Source organism: Rhea americana, unplaced genomic scaffold, assembly GCF_003343005.1.
Source record: "Rhea americana isolate MKP2758 unplaced genomic scaffold, rheAme1 scaffold_58, whole genome shotgun sequence".
Lineage (NCBI taxonomy): Eukaryota > Metazoa > Chordata > Aves > Rheiformes > Rheidae > Rhea > Rhea americana.
The window spans coordinates 4,145,352-4,156,694 of NW_028186734.1; the positions used below are offsets into that span (position 1 = coordinate 4,145,352).

Genomic DNA, 11,343 nt, shown 5'->3' on the forward strand with positions numbered 1-11,343 from the left:
ACATGGCCACATGATGGCAGCAGAGGCTGAGGACATTAAATTGCAAGTAAACAGGACATATAAATCAGGATACCTGAAGTTCACAACTGATTTTTCAGGTACTATAATAAATATATTAGATGATATAGATCTGAACAGCTTTTTTTTTCTTTTCACTTAAAAAGTTATGAATTTTCATCAGACTAGATATTTCTGTGGAAGGTGATTACATGCTTTTAATTTTTAAAAAATGCCATCTGAGGCAATAAATTTCAATAAAACAATCATCTCATTTGCCAGTATTTCCATCTTTCTTCTTCAGTTAGTTGACTTAGTCCCACACAGAGGAGTACGAATATTTGGAGAAAAGCAAGGTTCACAAGTTTTTCCACATGAGAAAATCTGCATTATAAAAACTCCATTTCAAAAACAATAGAAAAATTAGATCTAGAATGCCTTCAGTTTTTAAGAGGAGGTCTGAGAAACCTGCTGTTTCCAATATGGAGTCTTGAACTGTGTAAACAGAATTTTGGGGCTCAGATTAGTAAAAGTTCATAAGCTGCATCTTTGTATTTTTAAGATKAAGCTATAACCTAGTCATTATATGTAAGCTAGATGCTGTTTCTCAGCTCTTAGGAAGCTATTTATATATCCTTCTATATGACATGTGCTGAGAATTTATGGCAAGACAGTAAAACAAAAGCTCAAAACTCCATGATTTAATAGTCTTGTGGAGAAGCTGAGAATTTTTTATACTAAACCATAAAAAAGCAGATCTTTCACAYTGGATTTTCTTCTGGAATAGTATTGTCCCCTTTCTGCATTGCCTATTCCAGATCCTATATAGCAAGCTTAGCTTTAATCAAASAGGACAGAGAAGAAAAACATCTGTCAAAGTGTTTCTTCAMTATATATTAATAGTTATATTGAGAYTCCCTGATGCRTGGYATTTTGCAGAACTGAAAGGCAACCAGATAGAGGTTAGGCAAGCAGCTCTCTGGAATGGCTTAGATGAACAGGAGCACGTACTGGATGATCTCTCAAGTCCTATATCCTGTGACTCTACAGCAAGACAGTTTTTCTTTGTAACTGCTTGACTGTGAAGCATGTAGCTAGAAGAGGAATTGCACAGTTTTTATTACCTCCAGCAAGGCTTGGGTGAAGGATGGTGAAGACATCTGGAAAACAGCTGAGAGTTGTCTTGAGAAAAAACATTTGCAGAAGGCAAGGAGAGAAAGTGTTTTTAGCAGCTGCTCTTACAGAGAGCCAGTATTCTCTCCAATAATAACAAAGGAGTTTAAGGAAATGTCATTAGGTTAGGCACAGCACTGAAATATGCATAAACCAGAGGTTTTCTAATGTGGTCCCTCACTGGATTGCTCTAATACAGCAGGAAATAGTAGGAAAGAGCATAATCAAGCTGCAGAATGGCATGACTTAGCAATACACATAACTTTGGATAGCCAGAAGGGAACCAGTTATGTAGGTTTTTTTTGTTGTTGTTGTTTAGTTTTTTTCGTTGTTTTGTTTTTTTCTTTCTTGGTGCATCGTGATTTTTGCACTAAATGTGTATTAACAAGTCTTTCTGATTACATGTATTTGGATGCACCTAAAGCACTGTGGATTTTCTTCTTCCAGCCTGAGATTTCTGCTCTGTCCTGACTACCTGACATTCAGAGTGGGCACTGCCTCACAACACAGGCAGCAGCAGTTAATTACWGCAGCATCTCTTCAGGTAAATAAGCCATTCTGTGCAATGAGTTTGGAGGGGCATAAGGAGTATGTATGTTTAGAAGATGTACGATAAGGTCTCAGCATTCATCAGGAAAAGAGAACAGAGCTGTCTAGGGACCAAACACTTGTTGGAGACAACTGAAAATGCCAGATGCATTTATGCTATGTAAAGCCAACCAATCAGCTAACCTGCTCCATCTCTGAGAACTCCTAAATCAACACGAGTTTTTCAGCTATAAACAGAGAATGGGTTCTTTCCTTGCAGAACTTGTGTCTGCTTTCCCAATGTAAACAAAATGTTGATGCATATCCACAAAAATCTTGTATCAGTCACTTTTCTTGTAACAATACGTTAATGGCATTCAACATCCTATGGGATCTCCATCTGATTTATATCTTTGCTCTTCTCTCACTTCTTATGCTTCTCGTAATTTGATTCATCTAACTTYACCTTTCTGCAAATCAAATAGCTTTCAGGAGTTTGCTCTAAATTAGCTTCTTTTGCATGTTGCTCTAGTACTGATTTCCATGCCGATATCTGCTCCGGAGCTGATAAGAGAAAAATATTAGATAGGACCACTAAATATCTAGTATCACTTGAATATAAATCTTTCCCCCAAACTTTCCTGTTCTCTGTGGTCTCTTTTTAAATTTACACCTGAAACCAGTATTTATTGGTTATACTGAAGACTAATTATGATAAAAATCTTCAAGAGCTGAGGACCTTTTTTCCTTACTGATTGGTTAAATGCCAAGCAGGTATACAGAATAAATGATACAATGTATAATTATAAAAGATAACACAATAAAAACATTGGGATTCTGGAGAAACCAGTCATTGCATTGTAGTCATTGACTATATAGTCAATGACAATTTTGTGACTTCTGCAGCTTTGTGGCTATGTAGGCCTGTTCTATACACARTATCTAGAAGTGTCAGGACAACAGAATTCAGAAATAAGTCACCAGAAATATACTTCTCGAGATTAGTCTATTCACTCTTTTATTTTCTACTGCACCGTTAAAATCATGMGAGCCTATATATTTCAAGCTATGGAGGACTCTCTTTTTGTTGTTAGGGGAGCGTTCACATTCAGCCCAATAGATGCCTGGCCCTAGTTATTTCCTGTATTCTCATGTGTATAAACCACAGGCACCAAAGATAACCTATGCACCTTCAGGGATTCTGTTTTCTGCAAGTAAATACSTTGACAGAAAAAGCAGGTGAGTAGGAGAAGCAGGGGCTGTTAGGATACAGAAAGCAGGAGCAGTCAGGAGGATTATCTGAAGAGAAGCAGCTCTGGGATATCTGCACACATGCACTGATGCTGAACTAGAGCAGCAGACTCTCTTTAAGTTTTATAACCTTCAGGTTGTAGTAGTCTAGTGGTTACATGTTCCTGTAAGTTTTATAACTTAAGAGACATCTTTTTTGGAAAAATTAATGTAAGGGATGAACCCTTCTGATTCTCTCCAGGAGAACTGATCTCAGACCTGGTTGGTTTTCTTAGCACATATTTCTTAGTTGCAAAAAGCCTKTTTCATCCAGCACTGGTAATGGAAAACATGTGCGCTGGGTTACCCTTAGGTAAGCACGAACCTTAAACTTGCCYGTAACCATCAAAGTGTAAAAAAGTGTAATGAGGCAATTGGGAACATTACAATCCTAGAACTTTTGATACATCAAGAAGGCAAACACTCTGAACCCTCCAAAATATCATGGGAAATTTTGCTATGTATGTTTTTAAGTAAAATTAAATGCCCCAACTGTAACAAGCTAGTACAAGCTGTGGTAGCTCTTACATGGGGAAAARTATCTGCAAGGAAACCCAAACTGCCTAACAACTGCATGCTTTCCTAGGGCGGTATCTGCCTGGGTTTTGAGGTTTCTACTGGAGGCACAGTGCTTGGGAGTGGCTCCTGTGAGGGTACAATTTTATGTTTAAAGCAACACTTTTTAGTCTTAGTCTGGGTTAGGAACGAATGAATTATACGAGGAATGTCATGGTAATCTAGTGGTTACATGTTCATATTATGCTGCTCTGCTACACATACTGCGAGCAAAGTACCCAAGAGAAGCCAGGAAATGATCTCATAGACTCTTCCAGTTGTATTAATAACCACAAAGATGGAAGGAAGCACAGAAAAGGTGAAACTATCCAGGACATGAGAGTAGCTGGGCTGCCTTTTGCCAGACATTTCCCTCTTGGCTAAGGACTATTCTTTTGACTGTTTGGAGACAGCCTGTCATTTAAAATGGATGCTTTTAAGGAACTCAACACTGAGCATGCCTATAAAGACAAGGGGGGGAACCCCCCCTTTTTTTTTTAAGAATTATATCCTAAACAAGATTATATAGGATGTATGGAGCTGAAGAAAATCCTTGAATATTGTGAAAGCGAGTGCCGTTCACATTGGCTTATGAAGAAGGTGGTTTCTGAGGAATCCTGATCTGGACTCGCACACGGGCTCTGGGTGAACACGCCTTAGGCGAGGGCTCTCCAGAGGCCGCAGGGCTGTGGGAAAGCACAGGTTCGCCCTTCGGTGCYTTTAACACGGCTTAATACGCGGGAAATGGTGAGTTGAAGAGAGGAGCGGTGCGATGCAGCAGTTACCCGCTGCGTAGCAGCTGCACGGAGACGCTTTGGCATGAGGGAACTGGGGAAGGAGGTCGCTGCCGCCAACCKCCCCGACCGGGCCGCGCCGCTGCGCAGAGCCGGGCGGCGTCGGCGGGCGCATGCGCATGCGCGGGGCGGTGCGCGCTGCTTGCGTCCGCCCGTCTCCCTGGAGCCGCCGCCGTCGCAGCCGCAGTGCCCGGATGTAGCGGCGGGGCTGGCGGGAGCGCGAGCGGGCGCCGCCGGGAGCGCGCTGCGCTGTGGGGCGTGGGGGGCAGGGGGCGAGTAGGGAGCGAGGGGGCGCCGGCCCCCGCCGCCCGGCCGCATCCCCTCGGCTGCTCGCCGCCGCCGGCCCTCCTTCCCCCCCCTTCCCTCCTGCCGCCGCCCCCATCGGGGTCCCCCTTCGCCGCCTGCGGGCTTCGCTCCCCCTGCAGCCGCCGCGGGGCCCGGGCCCGCGGGGCGTCGCCGGGATGAGCAGCTCGCGGAACAACCGAGTGATGGTGGAGGGAGTGGGCGCCCGGGTGGTCCGGGGCCCCGACTGGAAGTGGGGGAAGCAGGATGGCGGCGAGGGCCATGTGGGCACCGTGCGCAGCTTCGAGAGCCCCGAGGAGGTGGTGGTCGTCTGGGACAACGGCACCGCCGCCAACTACCGCTGCTCCGGGGCCTACGACCTGCGCATCCTCGACAGCGCGCCCACGGGTGAGCGGCGTGGGGCCGGGGGCGGGCGTGGGCGGGTGCGCGCCCCCCTCTTCGTTTGCGGGATGCTCCTTCGCGTCTCGCTGCCGTGGGCTCAAAGCAAGCTGCCCTTCCCCCTCCTTACGTGGCTCTGCGGGGGCGCGTATTAAATATATATGTGTGTGTGTGTGTGTGAAAATATGAATATATGTAAAAACACATACATACACACGTATATATCTCCTGAGTTAGATAGGGTCATGGGGAGAGGAGAAGTTGTCCTGGGACTCAGCCATCCTGAGGCAAGTGTAGGCAGGGAGGGTTGAAGAAAAAGGGGTGTAGCACCTTTGCACCTTTTTGCCTGAAAACGGTTACATCAAAACAGTACTTCAACCGCTTTCTTGCTTGCTTGCTTGCTTGTAATGTGTGTGTTGGCTTTTATCTGCATTGCCAGCCCTGCTGTGGAATAGCAAAGCAACGGCAAAAGAAACATGCATTCATTCTTCTGATTTCTTGCCCGCTTGATATTTAGGCTTTAAATTCAGTCAGTTTAGACAATGGGTTTAGATCGCTTGGTTTCATTCTCTTGTTATTCTGCRCTGACAATTATGCGGCAGTATTGGCGTTGCAAACACTGCAGGGAAATGTTCCTTTTAGCACCTGTTCTACAGTGAAAACTTAAAATATATGTATTTGTGTTGAGAGGTTTTATCAGAAAAATACTTGGTTTTGGGCCTGGCAGGATTGCCTTAATAGTGAGGTGATTTGTCAGGGTTTTGGGGATACTTAGATGTGTACTGTTTTCATAATCTGTTTTTCATTTAGAATATGGTGGAGAGGAGAGACCATCTTTCAGCCAGCTATGTATAGTGTAATAGAGAGGAAAATTATGGTGATAGGTTGAAGCTAAAGGCAGAATTCCAGAATTCATTCTAATTAATTACCAAAATGTAGCTAAGAAAAAAAAATTAACTTTTGAGGTAAAGTTTCAAAAAATTTTTTTTTCCTATGTCTGAGTACTTTCCTCTCCATTGGTTTTGTGATTTGGTTGTTTTAGTTGGGAAGGTAGATGTTATTGAAACTTCAGCTAAAAATCATTTGGAAGTGGACCTTGGCACAAGAAGTTAAGAGTAGCTTTTAAAGTCGTAGGTCCTTGTGTTGCAGATGCCTGGGCTTTGAAATTTTACCTGCATTTAATGCCCTCTGGAAACCAGTGGGACTACTTCTGCTTAAAAATAAACTTATGCATGAATGTTGAATATGAGCTTTGAATACTCATTGTTCTTGCTCTGCTTGACTTGCTTGCAAGCTGACAGTATCCTGTTAAGTTTATCTGGAGACCTATACTTAATACTCAGTTTTGAATCCTGTATTTTTTTTTTTTTTTCTGGAGGAGGGTGCTTTATAATTCCTTGGTCCTTAAAATGTTCAGTTATGTTTATACTGTGTTACAATTTCAATTTCTGCTTCGGGTAGGACTATGAATATTGTTTTGGAAAATTCATAAACACAGTTTTTTTTTCAGGCTTTTTAAATGATATTTCAGTTGCTGAGGTTTTGGCCAGTAAGTGTGCAGAACTGTTATATGGAGCTACCTAGAGTTGCATTTGGCTAGAGGGAGTTAGTTTTGAGGTCATGGTTCCCTGGAGATAGGAAGAGTAGAAATCCGTAAAGAAGCGGTAGCAAAAGGGAAGCACTAGTCCAGTGGAAAGTTTATGGGACTAGGATGCTGTCAATTTGGGCTGAAGTCTTGGTTTTATTACTGCATTGCCTTGTGATCTTGGGCAAATCACTTCCCTCCTATAGATTTTCACCTTCTGTATTTAGTTGTTTGTTGTCTGGGGTAATGGTTGTCCACTGTTAAGTATGAAGGACTCTGACTCTAGATGTTATTTTGATACTATCTGTAGGGCGTCTAAATAATTTTGATATAAATAATTACAAGAAAAGTGGGATTAGGTGACAAGAATTCTTAACTGTAGCATTAATAATGATCCTGTTGAACAAAAATGTACTATAAAATATGGGGGAGGGGACATTTTGTTATTTTTGTTGGTTTGTTGATAATTAGCACAATCTTAACTCAAACCTGGATCTTACGTTTTAAAAAAGCATTTTTCTCTTTGATTAATAAATTTACAGTCAGAACATGACCTAATTTCATAGTGAAAGTAAATATAAAAATACAGCAGTAGAAAACAAAATTAGATTGTTTATTGCTGGGAGCCCTTTTTATTAGATGTGCAAAATCATACATGATTATAAGCTCTTAAAAATGATGTTACTCTGATGAATTTTAAATCTGTACTGTTAAAAATAGTTGTGGTGCACCAAGAGCCCACTGAGTTAAACAAATAATGTTCTTAGTCCATTCTTTAAAAAAAAAATTCATACCTGTGTATGTATACATATATACACACACGCACATATATATGTGCATTTTTGCTTGATGCAAGAACAATATCTTATTGACTAAATGAGATACTTGTTCTTATGTTAGTAATTGTAGGCTATAATCCAAATTGCAAGACTGTGTAAACTTCTCATAAAAATTAAATACTGTTAGTGCCAGTATTTTAGGAGTGTTTTTATTAACATAAAAATTAATCAAAGATTTATGTGGATTATCTCTTGTTACCTATTTGCTCCAGGCACAGTCATCTGAGTATTGAACAAATTTTGAAAAGAGGTTTTGTTTGTTTCTCAGTGATCTGTTTCAAGGTAGTTGTATTAATTTGCCCCCTGTTGCCTATTGGTGATGCCATTTGCATTGGCCAGCATTTCTTTAAGCAAGATAGAGGGATTGAGAGAGATTATTAAACTAGGAATGTAAAAAGAAAGGAAATTTCAGTTACACCCTGTGTGATGGGGTCCTAAAAGAAGCATGTGATGGAATAGGATGCATTAGCAGTGTCCTGTAGCAGTCAGATTGTTTGCAAGTGAATCTATGTCTTTTTGTAAAATAGCCTTCTTTTTTAAGACCTAAAAAGAAAACCACGTGGGTCTTGAGAATCTGTATTTTTTGATAGTGTTGGGAAAAAGATATGGAAAGGACTATGAGTAGCTGAACAGAAGCTACAGCTTTATGTCAAAGCAAGAAAGATTAATGGGGAAGTACGGAAAGGCAAGCTTTGTATTTAAAAGGGAGGGCAGTCTCCTGCAAAAGGTGAAGGCTATACAGTAGCACATTTTTGAAGAGCACTCCTGACTGTTCATGTAATACTCGTGATCGTTACATAAAAATTCTGTGTTCATTCTTTCTGACGATATTTTCTACAAAGCTTAAGGAAAAATTAATTTACCATCCATTTCCTCTTCTGTATGATTGGTTCAAAGTAACGCTGTTACTTTCCTGCTTAAAATATTTACCTAATTATGCTTGAGTGAGAGAAGCTGGAGAAGGAGCTGGCGTCAGGAAATGCAGTCTTGACAAGGAGTTACCCCTCAAATAAAGTGAGCGAATATCTAGTTTGAAAAGCTATACATGCTGTGTTCTGCTAATGTTAACAATTTAGGCTCTATTGGTATTGGTAACTTGCTGTAACCTAAATAGTTGTATAAATCATCATGAAATCATAAATAAGACAAACTGTATTAGTAAGGATTTTTTTTTTGGTGGTTCCTTGTAGATACAAGCAAAGCCCCTTAAAGCTAAAAATCGGATAGTTTCATGAGCAGTGATACTTGTGAAAYGCTTTTTTTTAATGAACATGTCCTTTGTTCTCTAACCTTCCTGCCCTTCCCCCATTTCTCGTGCACAATAATCCTCTCCCTCCTCGTGTATCTTGAGATACCCTTACCAGACGAGATAGGGCACATGCTTTGGTGACTGTGGAGTCCCTCGTATGCAAGGATCACTCAACAGACTGCCACCGAATGCAATGTTTAATAGATGAATTGTGTTTATGGGGGCACTAATTTGAGTTTTCCCTTCTTGTTTTCCCCTAATTTGGCTTACCTTCAGTTTTGCAGTGTGGCTGGAGTCTGGCCATAGCTTCAGAATTATTTAGAGTGGAAGAATGGGGGGGGAAAAAAAAGTCTATATTGCTTTTTAAATTGGGATGTAAACAAATTAATAAGTAGTTTGTAGTATCTCTGGGGATAATATACTGAATGGGAGTATTATCATTAAAATATGAAAATATACTGGCTTATTAGAGTTTTTCTTAGCAAACTAAGGGCATGAGTCCATTGAAAATCGGATTTTCCTGGTTCTGAGAACAAATTATTTAAACTACTGTTGATTTGGATACCCCTTGTACATCTTGTTTTACTACTAAAATTTGGTTCTTTTATTGGAGAGTTGTATATTGCCACTTTCGAAAATCTTTCTAAAACAAAAGAAATTAATTTGTAACAAGAAAAATTAGTAAATTTGGACAAGACTGCTTCTATCTCATTTTGCAGCTTTAAGAGCAAGTATGACCATGGTTTAATGAAAGCATTCTTTCCTAATAAAGTTTGTGTTTCTCAACCTTTTTAAAACAGCCTTCCTGTCAAACAGCAGAAGCAGTTTATATGATAGCTACAGGTTGCATTTAGAATAGCACTTTAGTCTGGCCTCAGAGCCTACTCTTGATCCAGTCTCCTGATTGTTCCTGCATACTGTGCTTTGGTTTACATCACAGCGTGGTTTCAGAGTGCGCAAACTGGTTTCCATTTTGATGAAACAGAACTGAAAGATGTGATACAAATGCTGATGAGTATTCGGTCCATTGGGCTAGACCAGAGCTAATCTGAAATACTGTCTTCCTTCTTTCCTTGAAGTGTGTGTAGCGTGAATGACAGATCCTAGGTGCTGAGTTTTGATGCATAGTTTGACTTCTGTATCATCACCATGTTTGTTTAGCGAAATAGTTTTAATTGTTTGTCTTCAGATGCTCATGTACCGCTTCCTATATGTGGCTTAACTTAAAAAAATATTCTTTCAACCTTTTCTGAAATATACTAGTGATTTAAATAGCATATTTGGTTTATATTATACACATATATAAGGGGTTAGGTATCTTATTTTATCATCTGGCAGTTGTACCTTATTTCAGCGTATTTTTTAGCAGCTGAAGTTAAAGCTCTCCTGTAGTCCACTGTCACCAGAGGCACTCAAATCTGTTTCTCCCTTCAGATCTCTAATGCAGTGGTTATGCATTTTGTGCTAGATTACCTGCCAGCTCCTAACCTGCAGTGCTTGCTTTCTTATGACAACAGTATTGTGTAGCACCACAAAGAACTGGGTTGGGAAACTGATCCAGCTGAATATTTTTCCTTCTGGCTGTTTTTCAGCCTGATATGTCTTGATCCACTTTACAACTCAACCCTGCAAACCCTTTTGCTGGTAAAATCGTAAGAATGGAGCAGGACGATCTGGCAAGACATGGACTTTCTGAAGTGTGTGTTGCTGCTGGAATCATTTATAAGGGAGTGGGTGGTGAAAGCGTGCAATTACTGGGACAGTGCTCAGGGATCCATGAGGTTACGTGACCCTCTCAGTAGACGCTAAACAGAAGATATGTACACTTCTCTTTGTATGTCCTAGCACTGTGTTCACTAACACAACTTTTGAATCAAACATCTTTGTACATGTTTTCCTTTGTATTTCCTAAGGAAAGTCTCCCGCTGACTTGAGTTTTTTCACAGCAGCTTCTGCCTCACTGACTTGAAATATTTAGTTTTTATTCAAGTCTGCCATGAGACAACCTAATTTTGCATTATATGACTCCTGGTTATGCTTTTCTTTTGCCCTCTTTCTTTACTGCTTGCACAAATTTAAAGATCCTTCAGACTCCTAATACCTTGGCCATTTTACATCCAGAGTAAATGTGATTCTCAGATAGCAAACTATCTTGCATAAAGTTCAGTAACCATTTAAATAATTCCAAAGTTGTGTAACTTCTCTGTTGCTGTGTGAAATACCATGTTTAGTGATCCACTTTATAAAACACCCCACTCAACACCCTAAAACCCTGCAACCTAAGCATTGTAAGTAAGCAGAAACTTTAAGCAAGGTTATAGAAATGGTGACTAGTTATCTGTCTCAGCATCTACTCCTGAAGACTATCATACCATGTGTGAAATAGTCCCATACTATTCATAGCAGTGAGTCAGCCACCTTAAGATCATAATTAATACTATCTTTTGGGGTGTAGCAGATATCAACAGATACCAGATATCGAAGTCTGAATGTACAGAATGAAAATAATTGCTTCCCCTTTGATGTTACTGTTGCATATTGGGAGAAAGATCATTGATGGAGTTTTATGTGGGGAGAAAACATGCATGGGATATTTCCAAATGTTTGTTTTGGTTGTCATAGTTACCATCCAACACTTTTTAAATATAGAGT

General features: G+C 40.4%; 1 protein-coding gene across 2 annotated transcripts in view; it reads left to right on the forward strand.

The window, feature by feature from the left end:
- The first annotated feature begins 4,550 nt into the window (after window positions 1-4,550).
- Window positions 4,551-11,343, forward strand: part of MIB1 (MIB E3 ubiquitin protein ligase 1) — a 74,837-nt gene continuing 68,044 nt past the window's right edge. For both annotated transcript variants that reach the window (XM_085319269.1, XM_085319270.1), the window contains exon 1: window positions 4,551-5,027. In XM_085319269.1, the coding sequence (XP_085175395.1) occupies window positions 4,799-5,027 (229 nt within the window). In that variant the 5' untranslated portion in view covers window positions 4,551-4,798. The remainder of the gene's footprint in view (window positions 5,028-11,343) is intronic.